General features: G+C 42.0%; 2 protein-coding genes across 4 annotated transcripts in view; one reads left to right on the plus strand and one right to left on the minus strand.

Annotated features, from left to right (window-relative positions):
* azin1a (antizyme inhibitor 1a) overlaps window positions 1-8832 on the plus strand; it is a 33110-nt gene extending 24278 nt beyond the window's left edge. For both annotated transcript variants that reach the window (XM_060900307.1, XM_060900308.1), the window contains exons 9-12: window positions 509-674; window positions 1350-1465; window positions 5986-6188; window positions 6305-8832. In XM_060900307.1, the coding sequence (XP_060756290.1) occupies window positions 509-674; window positions 1350-1465; window positions 5986-6188; window positions 6305-6419 (600 nt within the window). In that variant the 3' untranslated portion in view covers window positions 6420-8832. The remainder of the gene's footprint in view (window positions 1-508; window positions 675-1349; window positions 1466-5985; window positions 6189-6304) is intronic.
* Window positions 1-19327, minus strand: part of klf10 (Kruppel like factor 10) — a 42696-nt gene extending 23369 nt beyond the window's left edge. Inside the window, exons 1-3 of one of the 2 annotated variants that reach the window (XM_060900310.1) lie at window positions 19156-19327; window positions 13873-14455; window positions 11993-12313 (exon numbers count right to left, since the gene is read on the minus strand). In XM_060900310.1, coding sequence (XP_060756293.1) covers window positions 12036-12313; window positions 13873-14455; window positions 19156-19197 — 903 coding nt within the window. In that variant the 5' untranslated portion in view covers window positions 19198-19327 and the 3' untranslated portion in view covers window positions 11993-12035. Of the gene's footprint in view, window positions 1-7157; window positions 12314-13872; window positions 14456-19155 lie in introns of those variants that run through there. The other variant, XM_060900309.1, reaches the window with a different exon arrangement.
* Window positions 19328-20913: the final 1586 nt, after the last annotated feature.

Below are 20913 nucleotides of genomic sequence, written 5' to 3' on the forward strand. Positions count from 1 at the left end.
GATCTTGTTCATGCCTGTTTTCACAACTCTCCAGTATTCTGGTCCATATAGCAGAACAGATTTAACATTGCTATTGTACAGACGGATCTTGGTTTTGAGGGAATACTGTTTGGATTTCCAGATGGGACCAAGTCTAGCAAATGAACTATGAGCTTTACCAAGTCTTGCCTTGATGTCTTTCTGGGCTCCATTGTCCTTACTGATGATTACTGGTCTGCTCGGGCCTAAAGCAAATAACAGTAGCGCTGGAGATAATTCAACTCTCAGGCTTGTATTAATCAAAATCTGACCAATCAGATTCGAGAATACAACATTACTGTGGTGTAAGATTATGCTATACTGCCTCAGGTTGTCTTGGCTTAATTTATTTATTTATTTTTTTGTTCCATTTGTTATTTCTAACGCAGGTGAATACTGGTATTGTTTTGTGGGTTCTCTTCCCCTCCCCACTTACAGGTTTTTTTTTTGTTGTTTTTTTTTATTTGGTATGAATTGTTCTGTGATGCAGGTGAACAGAGCGTTGAAACCCATGCTGGATGCGTACTTCCCTCAGTCAACGGGCGTGTCGGTTATCGCTGAACCTGGAGCCTACTATGTGTATGCTGCTTTCTCACTGGCTGTGAGCGTCATCTCAAAGAAAATGGCAGCTCAGGATGCCAAGCATCATGTACATGGTCAGTGCTGTGCAAAGTTTTATTATAATAGTCTTTTTATTATTATTTGTACAGCATGTTTTGTGCACAAAATTGGAGGTGGATGATTTTTCTATAACCCAAAATAAAATTTCTGATAATGTAGCAAGTACATGAATGTGTACGCAGTTTGATGCAGTGATATCTTTGGGATATTTAATTTTGAAGCTCCTCTTTAACTGTTAATTGCATCAATTGAGTAGAACTTATCTTTCCACGTTTTATGTGGTGGTGTTTTCTACATTTTACGTGGAAAGATGACGTGCCCCGACGTTTTTCCCTTTGACACACCCATCCTATGTCGAGTGATGTCACCTGTGAACTTTCTAGAGGAAATCGAGAAATGCTGCGGCCTTGTAAAACACCATTTCAATTATTTAGGTCACTAACATGTATTTAAAGCGGTCATTTGTGTCGGCTTGCTATAAAGCTTTGCAACTAGACGCTCCCAGCTGTATTTTGGGGAAAGTATGTGGCAAAATTTCTAGCCGTTCATATTTAAAAATTGGAAAACGGGCACAGAATTAACTGATTTTTAACTGAATTTCAGTCTTAGTTTCAGGTTGAAAGAACAAATGAGAGAAATTGAATCCTTTACTCAAACGGGATAATTAATCTGCGGATGGGTGTCTATTTCTTTCTCTCTCCCCCTTTCAGATGTGCTGTCTGGAGATGACGAACTAGAGTTTGTGTATTGTCTGAACGATGGTGTGTTTGGCTCCTTTGCCTATAAATTGTTGGAGGAATCTGTTCCTGTTCCATCTCTACTCAAGGTGAAGCATTTTCAGCTCTGAGACACTGCCAGTGCTTAACCTTCAGCCCTATATGGATTGGGTTTTTGTTTGTCAGGGAGATGCTGGGAATGTGGGGTTGTGTTTAACACACCCCCCCCCCCCAAAAAAAAAAAAAGAATGGAAAAATTTTTAAATCTGGTATCTGGACAGCAATGAAATGACCATGGGAGCAGGTTGTTTTCTATGAACTGGTATGTTTGCATCATGTGATCACACTCCAGTTAAACAAAAAAACAAAACATGGTGTCCAAGTGGTAGAGAGACATCCGTTTTTCATTTTGATGAATCGTGACAGTCACGGACATGTGCAACCAGATAGGACTGTTTGGTGAAAACAGTCGAAAATTCGTCCTGTAGTTTTATCATAGGAAGCCTTAAAAAAAAAAAAAAGCCAACCCAGATGGAAATAGTTAGAGGAGTGCCTCTAAAATATGAAATTACCCCAGAGGCCCATGCAAATTTCATCCCATCTGGATAGGGTGTATGACGGTTATGAATCGAAGGTCTATAATTTCACCATAATTGCTACCATAGAACTTTAAATTTAGCTATTGTAGGTTTCACTGTGCATGATGTGTACACGTTGCTCAAAATTTAAATCCTGTACCAATCATATTGTATTGGATGCTTAAATTTAATATTACCTGAGTAGTAGACCTGTGTGTGGTATTAGATAACTGTACCTCATCCTTGCTAGGAGTAAAAATGGGTGTCCCCCAAGTATCAGTTTTGGGTCCTATTTTATTTTCTATTTATATAAATAATTTAGGTATGGATCTGAAACAAACAAAGGCTCATCTTTATGCAGATGATACTATTTTGTACACCTCTGCTACATCATTGAAGGAAGCAATTCATTATCTACAGTCTGCTTTTAGTCAGGTACAAAAATCTTTGGTAGGATTTTTAATACAAGGTGGTACTCCAATAGAGAGATTAACTTCCTACAAATACTTAGTATGTATTTGGTTGGATGATAAATTGTCTTTTGGGGTCCATATTGAGTGTCTTTTAAAGGAGTACGCCACCCCCAGGTGAAATTGAGTCAGTCCCTGCAGTCCCTAGAGTTGGATGAGTGAGCCAAAGCGTTTTGTAGCCGACCCAGCCATTGCCCTGATCTAGAAACGCCCCGGTTAGCTTTAGCTTAGCGTAGTCGGTGTAATCCGGTGTGTCCAGCTAGCATTGTCGTTGCAAAAGTGAATCAAATAACTCAAGATTTTTATCATGATTTCTCAGGACCTGTACATTCACGTCGAGTACACATCAATGCAAATTAACACGAAGGGATTTACTAGACCAATTTATATCTGGAACTATTTTCGGCCACAGCACAGGCAAAGCACCGCTGCAGGCGCAAAGACCCCACGCAGCACCTGAAAACCCCCGACTTCCATCAATACACCAGCGTGACTACTAAGTTGTGGTGCTGCGTGGTGTCTTTGCGCCTGCAGCGGTGCTTTGCCTGTGCTGTGGCCGAAAATAGTTCCAGATATAAATTGGTCTAGTAAATCCCTTCGTGTTAATTTGCATTGATGTGTGTACTCGACGTGAATGTACAGGTCATGAGAAATAATTATAAAAAATCTTGAGTTATTTGATTCACTTTTGCAACGACAATGCTAGCTGGACACGCCGGATTACAGCGACTACGCTAAGCTAAAGCTAACCGGGGCGTTTCTAGATCAGGGCAATGGCTGGGTCGGCTACAGAACGCTTTGGCTAACTCATCCAACTGCAGGGACTGACTCAATTTCACCTGGGGGTGGCGTACTCCTTTTTAAAAAAAAAAACTCAGACCCAAGTTAGATCTTTAAAGTTAGATTAAAGAAGTGCTTTTCCTTTTTCAGCAAGGAAAAGGCTGGTGCACAGCACATTATCAGTGGATTACGGTGACCTAATTTATATGCACTCTACTTCATCTGTTATGAGAGAAACTAGATGTACTATACCATTCAGCCTTGCGTTTCATTACAGGTGCAGTAGCTAGGACTCCCCACTGCACTCTGTATGAAACTGTACAATGGTCCTCACACGCTCTCAGAACGAAATTCCATTTATTGATTTTCGTTGTTAAAGCATTAATGGGTAAATTACCCTTCTATATTTCAAACTTGCTTACTTACCATAATAGTGTTTATAGGACAAGGTCATCAGAAAAAAAAATACGACTAATTATTCCATCAGCAAGAACAGAACTTGGTCAAACAGCTTTCTCATCATATGCACCAAATGTCTGGAATGAACTCCAAAATCTAGAATCACGTCCGTCTTTCAATACTTTTTAAAAACCTCTTAATGTCAACTCTGACTGAACAGTGCAATTAATTGTTTTTTAAGTAGGTGCCTTTTTGTGTGTCTGTATTAGCTTGTTTGTCGTTTGTGTTTTTAGTATGTATAGTATGGGATTTGTGGTGTAGTATGTAACTGTCTTGTTTTTATGTATTTTGAAACTTTTTGCCGCCAGTCTTGGCCAGGACTCCCTGGGAGAAGAGTTATTGTAACTCAATGGGACTTTTCCTGGTTAAATTAATAAAAATGGATGAAATAATAATCTATTAAAGGGATAGTTCGGGATTTTTGACATGAATCTGTATGGCATCCCCATCGATAGTGTTGTGCAAACACACTGACTTACCCCTGACAGCATCCTGAGAGTCCAGTTCTTGTCCAGTTTTGGTCCAGACGAAAGTAGTCCGGCAAGTTTGTTGGGGTCACGAAAGTAAAACATTTTTCGTTTCAAAACAGTACGTGTTCAAAAGAGTGATATATTTGCATCACAAAACCGTTGTCAAATAAAAAGTCAGACCTTGAAATCGCTTGGCACTATTTTCTCTCCCTTCTTATCACTGCGCGCTGCCGGCTTCATCCAGCTGCGGCTCCAGCTTCAAGGATAAGCTGGAGCCGCATAAGGAGGAGTCCCGGCGGGTGGTTTGTATTCGATTCGTTTATATCCCGACCGTGTTAGCTGTCAGATTTATGTTCATGGACCCGGTAAGCTGGTAAATAATATTTATTTTTTTCTTTACCAAATTCTAACAGAAAACGAGAGCGCCCGAAAGGGAAAGCTGAGCCGAGCCGCCTCACGGCTGTAATGCAAATTGCTTTCCTCCTCAGTATACAAGTGCGCTTCCATGTCAGGGAAAAAGAAACTACCACTGCTGCCTATGTAGTGCCCTATTTATACAAATAAGAGTCATTCAGATTCAGCCATGACACGGAGCAAAAACATGGCTGAATCCTGAATGACTCCTATTTGTATAAATAGGGCACTACATAGGCAGCAGTGGTAGTTTCTTTTTCCCTGACATGGAAGCGCACTTGTATACTGAGGAGGAAAGCAATTTGCATTACAGCCGTGAGGCGGCTTGGCTCAGCTTTCCCTTTCGGGCGCGCTCGTTTTCTGTTAGAATTTGGTAAAGGGGGAAAAAATAAATAAATAAATTATTTACCAGCTTACCGGGTCCATGAACATAAATCTGACAGCTAACAAGGTCGGGATATAATCGAATACAAACCACCCGCCGGGACTCCTACTTATGCGGCTCCAGCTTATCCTTGAAGCTGGAGCCGCAGCTGGATGAAGCCGGCAGCGCGCAGTGATAAGAAGGGAGAGAAAATAGTGCCAAGCGATTTCGAGGTCTGACTTTTTATTTGACAACGGTTTTGTGATGCAAATATATCACTCTTTTGAACACATACTGTTTTGAGACGAAAAATGTTTTACTTTCGTGACCCCAACAAACTTGCCGGACTACTTTCGTCTGGACCAAAACTGGACAAGAACTGGACTCGCAGGATGCTGTCAGGGGTAAGTCAGTGTGTTTGCATGACACTATTGATGGGGATGCCATACAGATTCATGTCAAAAATCCCGAACTATCCCTTTAACGTCTTGCACGTTACCGTCCCCACTTTTCAATCCTTTTCTACCCAATTTGGTCACGTGCCTATTTCTCTCCCCCCACCACCACAAGCCAGCTCTTCCCTGTCATACAGCAGCTACCAACCATTCTGAAGACTAATCAGCCAACCTCATATTTTCAAACTGCAGCTTATACTGCATCACAGGGCAGTGTAACACACTTGGAGGAAATTAAAGCGCTATCTGCCCTCTTCTGTATACTGCAGGTTGTTGGATCATTGTCTGTCTAGTGTGCTGTGATTTCACAGTGGAGAGGGTATGCCTTTTCCTGTCCCTCAGACCACAATCAATTTTGGATGGTGTGGCATTACTACCTTTTCTTGGCAACCTCTGATCTTTCCATTTAAGAATAACCCACTTGTATACAATTCCCAAGCCGTCCCAATAATCATTCCCTGGATTTCCATACTTTATGGTTCGATCGCATGTTGGGGAACACCCATATTTGATAACGTGCCTGAAATGTTCAGTGGAGAACTGGACCAACCCAAACCATCTCCATCTTGGTTCTTGTTTAACCCATCCTTTCTGCACAAGGAGACTGAATGGTGGGGTGTTGTTGGCTGTCTTGCTGTAGAACGTCTCTGCTGAGGAGCCGCTGTACTCCAGCAGTCTGTGGGGGAGCTCGGATGATGGTCTCGATCAGGTGCTGGAGTCCTGTCTTCTCCCAGAGCTCAGTGTTGGAGACTGGCTGGTGTTTAACCACACTGGCGCCAACAGTCTCAGAGTGATGGGAGAGCCCATGCCACCCATACACTACATCATCTCTGCACAAGACTGGTAAGGACTTTCAATATTAGTTAACTCATCATTGTGCAGCACCATATTAAGTGAGCATGTTTTGTTAAACAGCTAATTTTGTATGGACTCTGAGGTAAATACCTCTGTTTATGCAGGTACGAGATTCAAAACTATGGCATCACACTGGACACAGCCCTGAAGAACTTCTCTCTGGTCCCATGTTTTCAGAAACCCAGTCTAAGCGAGAGTGCCATCTCTACTCCGGCTTAGTGAAGCAAAGCTGCTCTGGGGCTACAGCAGCCTCGCTGGCTAATTTTAATTAACAAAGAATCTTCTGGACTCTTTCGGGACCAGAACACAATGAACAAGGTTACAGGGAGGTCATCGGATCAAGAAGAAATGCATTTACGGTCATGTATATTGTCATGATAGGGTTTAGTCATTTGCGGGATTGATAGAGATAGATAGATAGAACTTTATTGATCCCTTTGGGAGGGTTCCCTCAGGGAAATTAAAAAAAATTGATGGTTAGTGCTGTTTACAAACCTGCTAGAGTATTTAATTCAGTTTCATAAATATATATATAAACGACATATATGTAGTAATATTTCCTGCAAGACAAAGTTGGGTGTTATTTATTGAATACGGAGCCTCATGCTTTAAGAGCCATGCGTTTATGATGCTGGTGTTTGAGAAGCCAGCAGGTGGTGGTGCAGCTGTGGAGTCTGATTTTAGAATGGAGTCCAACTCTCCATTCCGATACTGTTCTTAATGCACATGTGGTGAGCGCCCCCCCCCCCTTTTTTAGATTTTCTAGCCGCCATCTTAAAAATAAAATATTAATCTATTTATGTAAAGTTTCTAGAAGGCATAAGAGCTGAAGAAATCCTTTAGAGGATATTACAAGGGTGGGATGAAGATATGAAGTTTCTTCAAGTGGTAAATGGATATTTTTCAGACGTGAGAAGATAAACTTCATATCTTCATCACCGTGTAACGTTCTTTTTATATTATGGACGCATCCACAAAAAGTTGATCAAGAATAAATTTTTGAACCAGTTTGCCACTTTAAGTCAGCAGGAAAACGTTGCAAGTGATGTCATCGATATCCTGAGTGACGATGTTGGAAAATATGTCACTTGGAGCCAAAAAAAAAAGTTTTTCAACACGAAGATAAATTTCATGTCTTCAAGCCAACGTGTGATTTTAATTTTTATTATATAGACACGCTGACGAACAAAGTACCCAAATTTATCAAAACAATTCATCAGTATCCTCACTAGTGAAAATATTGGAAAATGTTGCTCGGTGTCTGGGGTGTTGGTTCATATGAAAAACACGAGTGGCGTATTTCCCAGTGAAACACTCGTGTCTATATGATAAATACCGCCACGTTCGTTTCCTGATTGCTCAGCCAACATCTTGGAGGAATTGCAAATTCGCATGGACTTTGACAAGATCATCGCTCTACACTCTCTTCATGCTGCAGTTGTCGGAGAAGCGTGCATCAAAAGCAGTATCGGAACACCGATGGCTAACGGAAATTTTCTCACTTCCTATCCATGAAGTGTTAGGAGAGCTATGAAACTGTGAAAATGACTCGCTGCAAAGTTTTCATCGTAATCGAACTGCAATATTGAATAAAATTTGCATGGCTTCATTTTAGCAGAGTGGCGAAGCTGATGAATTCCCCGTTATCGTCCTGTTTTTCTCTGTGAAGCTTCCAGGCATGTGCCGATTTTTAAATTGAATTAATTAAAATCAGTCAGCTATTTTCGTGTAAAGGTTAGATCTCCGATGTAATGAGCGAAAAAAAAAATGGAAACGGGCTTGGTGTCTGTTTTGGCTGCTTTAAACTGCAAAATTGACACCGTTTTATTCTGGGGAACTGGAATAAATTAAATTTGTAGCTTTATTCACTGTCCAGTTGTGTGTGTTTTAAGTGAACCGATTTACAGCTAGCTTTGAGAACTGTAATGCCCTTCTGTAGCCTACAACGGGGTCATTGAACCAAGAGGAATGGAAATGGTTTTCCGAGGAGAGATAATTCACTGTTGCTGTTTCTGCTGGACAGAATCAGTGTTTTTTGTTTATTTATTACTTGTGCGATATGTACACCATCTCCAGTGTTCACTTTTTTTTTATGTTCAAGCTATCCGGTAAGTGTTGCTTGGACCTAGAGAAAGTTGTCATCTTTTCACTTCAGGCCCTTCTTGCAGTTTACAGTATTTTCATGATCTTGTGCTAATTAACATGTTCTCATTGTACAGCATTTCAAACACAACTTCACACTGTGCCGGACGTGTAATATGGCTTCAGCGTTTGTCCAAAAAGAACCGACGTCGAACGGGTCCTATGCTAAGGAGAATTGCTTTGTCCAAGATGACGAGTTTATGCGTGTTACATGTCGAGACCTTTTCCTATTTTTATCATCGACACGTGCCTGGAAGCTCTGGATTGGATGTAGATGACTATATATGTGCTGTTTGGTGTGTTAAAGAAAGTGCTGTATGGTTTCTGTAAGTGCTGTTTGGTTTGCTTGGTAACGTCGGGACACATGCAGATGGACAAGCTTCCCAGTTTACTTCAACAAAATGTCATTCTGAATGAAAGATGTATTTGATTCCTCAGCGGGAAGATGTAACATGTTGGTCTGTTTGGCAATACACTGTCAGTAAATGAGCGTGCTTGCGTGTATGTTTCATTTCCTTACACTAAAAGTCTAATTACAGCTAGGAATGCGGTTCAAAAATTCGAACAGTCTAAGACACGTGAGTGAGAGAGAATCTGGTTACGGGCTGATAAACGCTGAGCAAAAATTCACCTTCCTTGCATGTAGAGCTCGGAAGATTATCAGCACACGACTGATTCTGAGTAATATACTATATGATAATCTAATATACCATGCACAGAGGCTTCGGTTGAAATGATGGATTCTTTGAGGTGACTGGCAGAACACCATTATAGCACTATGCCAGTCACTGCAGAGAATCTATAATTACCGGTGCATCTCCGTGCATGGTATATTACACTTGTATCTCTCATTAAAAAAAATTTCAAACAGTGTTTTACTACAAAGAATTGGAAATAAATCTGGCGGCAGCCACGTATGTTTGTTGGAGCGGCCTTTGACCTGCACGTGTGCAATATACCATGCTACCGCCTGCCTCGCCACACCTGACCATGATCCATAGATCCACACACACACTCGAGTCAACTGTATACAGTGGCATGCAAAAGTTTGGGCACCCTTACTGAAAATATGTTACTGTGAATAGTTAAGTGAACAGAAGATGAACTGATCACCAAAAGGCATAAAGGTAAAGACGAGTCATTTCTTTTCAGCGTTTTTATGCAAGATGTTTTTTGTTTTTTTTTGTACAATTGAAGAGTGAAAAAAGAAAAGGAACACCATGTGAAAGTTTGGGCACCCTAATACATTTGAGTTCTCAGGTAACTTTTACCAAGGTTCCAGACCTTATTTAGCTTATTGAGCTGTGGCTTGTTCAAATTCTTGGTTAGGAAAGGTCAGATGATGCAGATTTCAAAGCTGTATAATTTCTGACTCCTCAAACTTGTCCCTAAAATCAACAGCCATGGGCTCCTCTAAGCAACTCTCTCGCATTCTGAATAATAAAATAATTGATGCTCACAAAGCAGGAGAAGCTACAAGAACGTAGCAAAGTGTTTTCAGGTAGCTGTTTCCTCAGATCATAATGTTATTAAGAAATGGCAGTTAACAGAAACGGTGGAGATCAAGGTGAGGTCTGGAAGATGAAAACTTTCTGAAAGAACCGTGCGTTGGATTGCTAGAAAGGCAAATAAAAACCCCTGTTTGACTGCAAAAGACCTTCAGAAAGATTTAGCAGACCCTGGAGTGGTGGTGCACTGTTCTACTATGCAGCGACACCTGAACAAATATGACCTTCATGAGAGAGTCATCAGAAGAAAACCTTTCCTGCGTCCGAGCCACAAAATTCAGCGTCTGAAGTTTGCAAATTAACATCTAAATAAGCCTGATGCATTTTGGAAACAAGTCCTGTGGACTGATGAAATCAAAATAGAACTTTTTGGCCACAATGTGCAAAGGTATGTTTGGAGAAAAAAGGGTGCCAAATTCCAGGAAAAGAACACCTGCCCAACTCTGAAGCATGGGTGTGGATCGATCATGCTTTGGGGTTGTGTTGCAGCCAGTGGCGCAGGGCACATTTCACTGGTCGAGGGAAGCATGGATTCGAATAAATACCAGCAAATTCTGGAAGCAAACATCACACTATCTGTAAAAAAGTTGAAGTTAAAAAGAGGATGGGTCCTACAATAAGATGATGATCCAAAACACACCTCAAAATCTACAATGGAATACCTCAAGAGGCCCAAGCTGAAGGTTTTGCCCTGGCCCTCACAGTCCCCTGACCTAAACATCATTGAAAATCTGTGGATAGATCTCAAAAGAGCAGTGCATGCAAGACAGCCCAAGAAACTTGTAGAACTGGAAGCCTTTTGCAAGGACGAATGTGTGAAAATCCCCCAGATAAGAACTGAAAGATTATTATCTGGCTACAAAAAGTGTTTACAAACTGTGATACTTGCCAAAGGGGGTGTTACTGGGTACTAACCATGCAGGGTGCCCAAACTTTTGCTTCGGGCCCTTTTCCTTTTGTCATTTTGGAAATGTAAAAGATGAAAATAAATTGTTTTTGCTTAAAATATAAAGGGAATGAGTCGTCTTTAACTTTATGCTTTTTGGAGATCATTTCATCTTCAACTTGCTCAACTGTTCACAGTAACAGCAATTTTGACCAGGGGTGCCCAAACTTTATTGCATACCACTGTAGTTCAAAATTGTGACATCAGTTCATGATGTATCCACAATACGTCATGACTGACTGACTCGTACCATATCCTTTTATTTTATTATTTTTGGTATCATGAGATACATTGCTTAAAGCTATATGGCCTTTTGATTTTTCATAAAATCTGTGAAATTTAGTTCCCTCTGAAATGGTCAATGTGATTGTTTTAATTCTGTAATATCTCAAAAAACATTCTGTGGCTGGGAAATTAAATAATTTGAGGGGGTTCCTTGCAAATGTGCATGAAATCGCTCGCTTTGCGCAGTCGAGCAGACAGAGGAAGTCTGTCTGCGCATGCGCAGGTTTACCACCTTTTTCTTCTTTGGGGTTTTATGGCAGCTGGCATCCACAGTGTTGCATTACTACCATCTACAGGTTTACCTTTGACGGTGGACTGACAGTTCCATCATTCTGTTGCTAAACGAACAGCTGATCACACCGAGGTGCTCGCTGAGCGCCGATATTTTAGTTTGGTCCTGTGGTTCCTTTCCTTCACATGTAGCATAACGTCTTGTTTTCCGTTACTGTAGTCGGGCTTTCACATTTCATTCACACGCTCACATCCTCCGTTTTTCTCTCCTGTTTCAAATTTGTATCCCACAATGCCTTGCGCAAACAGGGAAAGCCCACCACGTGATTCGTGACATAGTTAGTATCTTGTATTGGATCATGGTGAAGCAGGAAAAAATAGCGGAGAATTTAGGGACACGTGGCTTTAAATTCATTAATTGTTCTATTTTGAAAAAGGAAAAACTAATAAAATTGCAAGTCTGTGATTCGAATTCAGTAGCTTTCGGTCCACCAAACAAAAATAATTTGGTGTCGGGGAAAATTTATGACCTACACTTGAAAAATCTGAAAGGCGGTCTACCTTTAATCAATGGTGGAACCATTTTGTCACATGAGCCATCCTTGGCCAATCCCTGCATAGGAACTTTTTTTTTTTTGATGAGGGACATAAAATGAATTATTGAACACCAAGAGAAGAACCTTTTGCGACAACCAGTGCTCGCTCTTTCTTCGACTCATTCCTTCAGACCCGTGGCTTGATTGTGATGGGCAGGAGAGCTCGAGCTCCTGCGGTCAAGCCACCAATCCGTCTCAGTTGTGCCTGCCAGCCTGGAGCTCTCTTGGCTATATAATGGCGCCGCTTGTGTTTGGCCAGGTGGTCACTGCGAGTAAAACGAAGGTGGCATATGGGACAGGTGAAGCGTTTCTCCCCTGTGTGAATGCGTCGGTGGCGGGAGAGTTCATCTGAGCGGGAGAATCGCCATTCGCAGCCCTCCCACTGACATCTAAATGGCTTCTCACCTGTAGGAAGAAGGCCGAGAGACGTTGAGCAGTGGTGCATGGAATAAACTAAATTCAGGGGTGATAGCGTTCCGGCGCCGCGCCGGATTTCCAGCGTACCGCGGCGCTGGAAAAAAAAAAATCTAGTTCGCCCATTATCCTGTGTCATTCTGAGATGCGCAGATAGACAGTAAAGGGAACGAATTCCCTTTACTGTCTATCTGCGCATCTCAGAATGACACAGGATAATGGGCGAACTAGATTTTTTTTTTTTTTCCGGCGCCGCGGTACGCCAGAAATCTGGCGCGGCGCTGGAACGCTATCACCCCTGTAAATTCCTGAGGTCATTAAAGTAATAGTCTGGTGGAAAATTAATTTTACACAGTGCCCACACTAGAATGCTAGCTAGCCAGCCCGTTCTAACAATTTATTTAATGGCTTAAATTCAACTAATTTTAAGATGGGCAAAACATAAGGCCAAAAAAAAAAAAGTGTGTTTCTGGTAACATGAAATACTAAAATAAGGTCGGTAGGTAAGAAAGGGGTTTTTTTTCTTAATTTTTTTTTATTTTGTTCGAAAAAATTAACACAAACATCTTACAAAATGGTATTTTGGCACAGAATCCTTTATACCACACATAATAAAATAAGTGTTTTAAATCTTTAAACGAATAAAAAAAATATCGCAAGAGTTTGAGTTATGATCTACAGAAGCGATATTTCATGATATTTTCATGTAATAACGTGAAAACACCTTATCAAGAAATAACGTGAAAATAACGTCCTAGGCTACTTCCATTAAAAGCAGACGGCCTAGCCTAGCCTACTGTAGAACTAGGGTCGAGCAAAAACATGGCTGAATCCTGAATGACTCCTATTTGTATAAATAGGGGACTACATAGGTGGCAAAATGTAGTGTTTTTCCCTGCCATGGAAGTGCACTTGTATACTGAACAGGAAGCAATTTGCATTACAGCCTTGAATGAGGATTCAAAATGGCGGCTCGGCTCAGTTTTCCCTTCCTCCTTCAGTATACAAGTGCGCTTCCATGTTTATGCAGGAGGGCGGATAGAAGTGGCGAAACATTTTCCTTTTTATAGTTTCTTTCACAACTTGAATGCGTTGAAACAAAAAATTATGACAAACTAACGCCGCTTACACTAAAAGATCGAGGGAAATTTGTAATAAAAACTTTACGGTTGGCAATTTCGACGCGGAAATTCTCGATCGGTCGTTACCGGAAATGCACTTTTTTTTTTTTTTTTTTGGCCTAAGGGAAATATCAGCATACAAAATTAAATCTTGATCAAGCCATTTAGTTGGGAGTACAAGAGGCGTGTGTGGGGTTTTGTTCCCCCCCCTTTGCAACCTCTAGTTTGTGGAATAAAATCCTTCAGCATGTACTGTTAAAGGAAAATAATCAGTGCTGTGGTGGAGTGAATTATTAGACCTATATACTTTGAAATACAGCTGCTGCTATTGAAAATTTAATCAGCACCTTCGGATTAGTTGGATTTGAGACTTCAATAGTGCTGTGGTTTTTAAAAAAAAAATTATTCTGAGGAAATGTCTTCCCTCACCTGTGTGCGTGCGCAGGTGTGCTTTCAGGTGGGAGCTTTTCAGGTACGTTTTGCCGCAGTCTGCATGGGTGCAGATGTGGCAACGTAGTCGTGGTGGGTTTGTCACTACGGGGTTGATGGCTGTGACTTTTGAACCTGCAGTCGTGACCACCAGAGGCTGTGTATGTGACTTTGGAAGCACCAATACCATGGTGGGAACATGAGAGGCCATGAAAATTGGGGAGTTAACGGTGGACATGCTGATCACTATACATGGAAGCATCTGGAGCATGGTTACAGATGTTCCAGTGGTGGGACAAGCCGGGAGCATCCTGACAAAGCCAGGAGGGATTTTGGAGGCTGCACTGAAGCAACTGGAGTTCAGTTGTTGTTTTGTGTCAGAATCCCTGTCGTTTGCGCCACTACAGGAGTTCCAGACAGTGCTCGTGGGGTAGGGTTTGGGGCTGAACGTCTCTGAAGAAGGATGAGGTAGCGGATCAGATGTGTGACGAATTACACTGATAGCCTGGAACCGAGCCGCTTCAGTCTGAATCGGTTCTGCAGATAGAGGGCTGTGTGGCGGCGTCAGGCACTGAAGGGGCTGCTGAAGAGTAAAAATAGTTTATCCAAAATGAGCGTTCACTCTGTTCCTTTTAATTAGCCCTTGTGTCACGAATCTCCCATGATGCTCTCTGATTTTGTCTGCCATCTTTGTGGTATAGCATCCATGGCAACTGAGGAGACTATATTGGTGAACTGTACATCATGAATTACCTGGTGTTAACTACTAACTTTGTCACGGGGAAGCAGATAAAAACATACCAAAGTTTAGCGCAAGTTTACTGTAAAGATCTAGTAGGTTCCTGATGTGGGTAAATGTTACACAAAAACCTAATTATTGATGTCTTCTAATGCAACATTTTACCGAGCCCAGCTACTTGCATTTGCCTGGGCCTTTGTGCTACCATGAGTTGGCCTAATGGTTAGCATGTCCGCCTCTCGATTGGGAGATCACAAGTTCTATTCGTGGTTGGGTCATACCAAAAGACCATCGTAAAAATGGTACCTACTGCCAATACAAATGTGAGTGGGGAGTTAAACTCTCTCGCGGTTACCAGAGGACTAGCCCCCCCACTGTAACCCGAGCTATGTAATAGGTGAGAGGCCGAAGGCTACGTGGATCGGCGCCGCCCTATGCGCTACGTGGCTTTTTTTTTTTTTTAAACAAAATTATCTGCACAGACTCTTATGTATTTGTAGCTTGGTTGGGGGGGGGGGTTGTTTTTTAAATATATCTAATCTGTTCAGATTTGCAAGCCACTGTCTGTCATCTATGGGGTAGATCTTCCATTTGGGGTCTTTCTCGCATTTTAACAGTGGGGAAACTAAACAATCTGACTCCAGCCTTAAAGTGCATATCACGGGTAAATTCAGGAGCAAGATCAATGTAGTTCTCCTATTTTATATTAAACTTTGGTCAAATATGTGTCACATTTTGTGCAAATTTTTTTTTTTTTACCTTGCACAATACCAGAAATTCAGTTGAAATCAAGCCATTTGAGGCGAATTCATCCACCTCTGAAAAAAACTTGCCATTTGGATTTCCCGGCAAACATTGATTTTCGTGACGTCACGTGCGGGACGCCTCCTTCTGAATCCTACGTCAGCGCTGGTTTGTTTATGAGAAAACGACCTGGTGGTTTTCTGCAAATTTCTTCAACGTTATCGTGTAATTATTAAAATGGTTAACAGATGTATCGTAGGAGGGTGTCGCAACACCAATCTTGATGGGATTAGTACTCATCGTTTCCCAAAAGACCGGACAATGAGAGAGAAACGGGAGCGCTTGGTCTACACAGGCTGTGCACTGAAACTCACGCGGCCTGCTGGCGCTTCCGCAGATATCACGAATCTGGCTCCAGACTCACTTGGGATTTTTCCAGACGCGTTTTATTTTTTTTTTCTGCTGTAGACAGATGGCCTTGTGCAAAATTACCCTTCTGGATGAGTGTGTAAAGGGACATGCTTTTTTAAAAAAAAAAAATTGGTCCAGAATATGCCCTTTAACAGAATTGTTTGAGTAGTTGATCACTGCGCAAATTTGCATTTCATATTATGTGTGCTGTTTCACAAAGATGGTGGAGACTGCTCAATCCGAGAGGATCATGGGATGTGTGACGTCATTTAAGTCCTGTTTTTGTTTTTTGTTTTTTTTCTAAATTAAAATTGACACACCCCCTCAGTATATTTTATATGAAATTTAAGTTTCATTGACAATATTTTAAGTTTTTTTTTAAAAAATGCACCATGACAATTTGGTGTAGTTTTGATTTAAAAGGATAGTTTGGGATTTTTGACATGAATCTGTATGGCATCCCCATCAATAGTGTCGTGCAAACACACTGACTTACCCCTGACAGCATCCTGTGAGTCCAGTTCTTGTCCAGTTTTGGTCCAGACGAAAGTAGTCCGGCAAGTTTGTTGGGGTCACGAAAGTAAAACGTTTTTCGTCTCAAAACAGTATGTGTTCAAAAGAGTGATATATTTGCATCACAAAACCGTTGCCAAATAAAAAGTCAGACCTCGAAATCGCTTGGCACTATTTTCTCTCCCTTCTTATCACTGCGCGCTGCCGCCAGGTGACAGCCACGGCTGTTTCATTCATTGTTTCAGTGATGGGAATTTCGGCTCTTTTTCGGGAGCCGGCTCTTTCGGCTCCCAAACGGCTCCTGAGATTTTATTTTTGATTTAATTGCTGCAATTAACTAGCTAATTAATTACATTATTATTTATATTTTATCAATAGGATGTTTTCCATTTTATTTTTTAGTTTTTGTAGCCATTGTAAAGCTTTGTAAAGTATAGCAGTGTAACAATGTTCTAGCTATAGAAATGAAACTTACTTGCCAATTAATAAATTATTTTCTCACAAACAATGCAAAACTGTGTTATATTACCAATATAAAATAGACAGAAGACATCAACTGTTTATCCTTTATGGCTTTATTTCACACTCGACCTTGAACAAAATGCCACAAAATAAATTATGAAGTATAAATCAGGCCTAAGAAACTATGAAGCAAAGTTGGAAATTATTTTAACAAACACAACAATGTGCAACAAAATATGTGGGACCTTGAGCGCATGTAAAAAGAGAAAAAAGTGCCGCACTCTGCTCCACCAGTAATGAGAAGCTGCTGGAACAGCAAATATGCTCCTGTTATAATGACTGCTGTCTCGTTGTATACCGCAGATTAATCTGGCCATGCCAAGGCGGTTGCCGACCGAACCTGTCAATTTATGAGCGACAATTTATATCATGAGCTTTAGGAATTCACGGCAACAAAACAATGATCATGGTTGTCAAATAGACAATCATCCTTCAGCTGAGCTGAACTCTGTGTGTCTCTCTCTCTCTGAGGCACCTAAGGACAAAAAACTAATTCGGCTCCCCAACTCGGCTCCCACCGAAGAGCCGGCTCCCGTCATTCACTTCAAAGAGCCGGCTGTTTGGACCGGATCGTTCGCGACCGACACATCACTACATTGTTTACTGCTAGCAAAGTTAGCGACATCATGTCTGACTACGATGGTGAAATGTGTGCGGAGATTCAGCCACGTTTTTGTTGCTACAGCCTGGATAGTCGCAAGTGCGCACCATTTTCACAAATATATTATTGTATAGGTTATAGAAGGTGATAAATTTGTCGCTGTTCTTGCTCTCAAATTAGCTTGTTAGCACCGCTGATCTGAACTCCTAATCACTGCCAAACAAAGGGAAAGGTGCTGATTCCTGCGCAGATGTCAACATGACAGCGCGCAGTGATACCGAGGGAGAGAAAATAGTGCCAAGCGATTTCGAGGTCTGACTTTTTATTTGACAATGGTTTTGTGATGCAAATATATCACTCTTTTGAACACGTACTGTTTTGAGACGAAAAACGTTTTACTTTCGTGACCCCAACAAACTTGCTGGACTACTTTCGTCTGGACCAAAACTGGACATGAACTGGACTCACAGGATGCTGTCAGGGGTAAGTCAGTCACTACGTTTACATGCACATAGAGAGAATCGAATTTCTGCCGTTGCTCGACTGAAATCGAAGTTCAAAATGCCATGTATACACCTTAATTCGGCTGAAATTGAACCGAACTTGATTTCTCGGAATCGAGCTACACGACCTAGTTTATGCGATTTCTGCCGAGTTACTTTGTGCATGTATACCCTATCGAGCTAGTTGTCGAGCTACTTCCGGAAGTGACGAGTGACGAGACCACAAGCGGGAAACACAACAGCCTCGGTCGGCATGACAACAGTAGTAGCGAACAGCAGAAGAGGTCAGGAGGAACAAACGAAGAAGAGAAAATGTGGGTGGAGCACAGAGGACGGCAGGACAAAGCTTCTGGTACTAATAGGCTTTTTATTGTCAGACTTTTCAGTTTAACAGCCTACTTTTATTCTTGAGAGAAGCGCGCGCGCTGTGTTCTAGTCCCGGGATTAGCTCTCCCCTCTGCCTCCTTAAATAGGGCGCGGTTACTGGGAAGACACACAAACACAGGTTAATTACCGTCAGGTGAAGTGATTCTGCCCCTCACCTTCCCTGGCTCCGCCCTCCTGTCACAGACCGGCGCTTGACCACGCCCCCACTGCCACAGGCAAGGAGAAACGTGCACTTCTGGAGCAATGAGGAGAGAGAGTTCATGCTCATTCAGCTTAAGGAGTTGAATATATTAAAATTCATGGACGGGAGAAAAACGCGCAATGGAGAACACGGAACGGATAACTTTGTTTATACTCTTGAATAGCTCTTCTAAATGACGACAACCGGAAGTGTACCAACACGATGGGGCGTGTAGCGCCACCTGTGGCTCGGGTGCACAATGCACCTCACACAATAGCCCGATTTCATTGTGTGCATGTAGGATTGGATTTCTCTGGCACCCTGCTAGGACCTTCAGCTCGATTACCGACAGCAGCTCGATTTGGATGTGCATGTAAACGTAGTCAGTGTGTTTGCACGACACTATTGATGGGGATGCCATACAGATTCATGTCAAAAATCCCGAACTATCCCTTTAAAATGGTCATTTGAGGGAGTGGTTTAATTCAATCTGGCAACCCGAACTCTGACAACTCGCATTAAAACAGTAGTGAGTATTATTCTGACCTATTATTCAGCAACAATATGCGAGATTTTGTCGCAATGGAGATATATTTTGAGTTGAGAGTTAGAAATAAAAGCAATATTAGCACGAAAGCGTTATTTATAGCCAGTGGTGTAAACATGCTAACAGGCTACTTACATTTAACAGAGATGAGACACGAAGTTCCCTCAGTGTCGCCATAACGGTAAACTCTGAAGCTCTAATTTATTTATAGAGCTTTCAGATAGGAGTCCAAATATATATCTGATATTTTACATGTTAAATAAATACTGATTTATGTAGCTGGTCTGTTAAATCAGACTCATTTAGTCACTTCAAATACATGGAGACTGGTCCTGTTTTAGCCAATCACGGCAAAGGAATTTAGAGCATTAGCCAATCAGAAGAGATTCAGCACGTGATTAGAGGCGTGAACCCAGCATGACGCACGGCATTCCAAGAACGTGAAGGCGCGCGAGGACCGCCAAGACTGAGCAGTGTTGCCAGATTGGGATTTTTAAACTTATTTTTGAACAATTTTGTAGCCTAAGCATTACATTTAAAGGAGAACTTATCTCCATCCTTGACTCTTTTATTCCCATTTATGCAGTATATATTTTTGAGAGTTAAAATTGACTGCAAAGTTGGCATTCGAGCTGCCCCGCTGAACCACCCAGCCATGAGTGCGTGGCGTGATGTCACAGCGGTAACCGGTTTTAAAGCCGAGGCCTTTGACAGCTATAGACCCAAGTCTCATCATCTCTAGCCGCTTTATCAAGTTCTACAGAGTCGCAGACGAGCTGGAGCCTATCCCAGATGACTACGGGCGAAAGGCAGGGTACACCCTGGACAAGTCGCCAGGTCATCACAGGGCTGACACATAGACACAGACAACCATTCACGCTCACATTCACACCTACGGTCAATTTAGAGTCACCAGTTAACCTAACCTGCATGTCTTTGGACTGTGGGGGAAACCAGAGCACCCGGAGGAAACCCACGCGGACACGGGGAGAACATGCAAACTCCACACAGAAAGGCCCTCGCCGGCCACGGGGCTCGAACCCGGACCTTCTTGCTGTGAGGCGACAGCGCTAACCACTCCACCACCGTGCTACCCGACGAAAGTCATATATAAATAAAAATTTCTGTTGAAAGTAAGAAATACTGTTACCGACTTGCTCAACTAAGACTGATTTGACTTCATTGATTGTGGGTTGACTCTCATTAAAACAGGATAGGTGTTATAACTTATGCAACATGTGCATGCATGCATTTTCACTGATAAAACGTAAAAGGCTAATTAAATAATCAGATGAACTGAGACAATCACATTCTGAAGCAAATTAAATAATCTCATACCACTAACTTAAACACACAATACAAGTTACATGTGTTAATCTAACATTAATCTAATCGGTTCTTCTGGAGAATGCATGCACCCATGGCTTTACCTAGAACCCATGTTTCAGTTTTCTGAAAGGATTAAAGATTCATCTCATTATCTCTAGCCGCTTTATCCTTCTACAGGGTCGCAGGCAAGCTGGAGCCTATCCCAGCTGACTACGGGCAAAAGGCGGGGTACACCCTGGACAAGTCGCCAGGTCATCACAGGGCTGACACATAGACACAGACAACTATTCACACTCACATTCACACCTACGGTCAATTTAGAGTCACCAGTTAACCTAACCTGCATGTCTTTGGACTGTGGGGGAAACCGGAGCACCCGGAGGAAACCCACGCGGACACGGGGAGAACATGCAAACTCCACACAGAAAGGCCCTCGCCGGCCACGGGGCTCGAACCCAGGACCTTCTTGCTGTGAGGCGACAGCGCTAACCACTACACCACCGTGCCGCCCCTTTCAGAAATATGTTTTAGCATAATCTTGCCAAATAAACAATGTAGAAATGT

This window comes from Neoarius graeffei, chromosome 19 (genome assembly GCF_027579695.1).
Source record: "Neoarius graeffei isolate fNeoGra1 chromosome 19, fNeoGra1.pri, whole genome shotgun sequence".
Classification (NCBI taxonomy): Eukaryota; Metazoa; Chordata; class Actinopteri; order Siluriformes; family Ariidae; genus Neoarius; species Neoarius graeffei.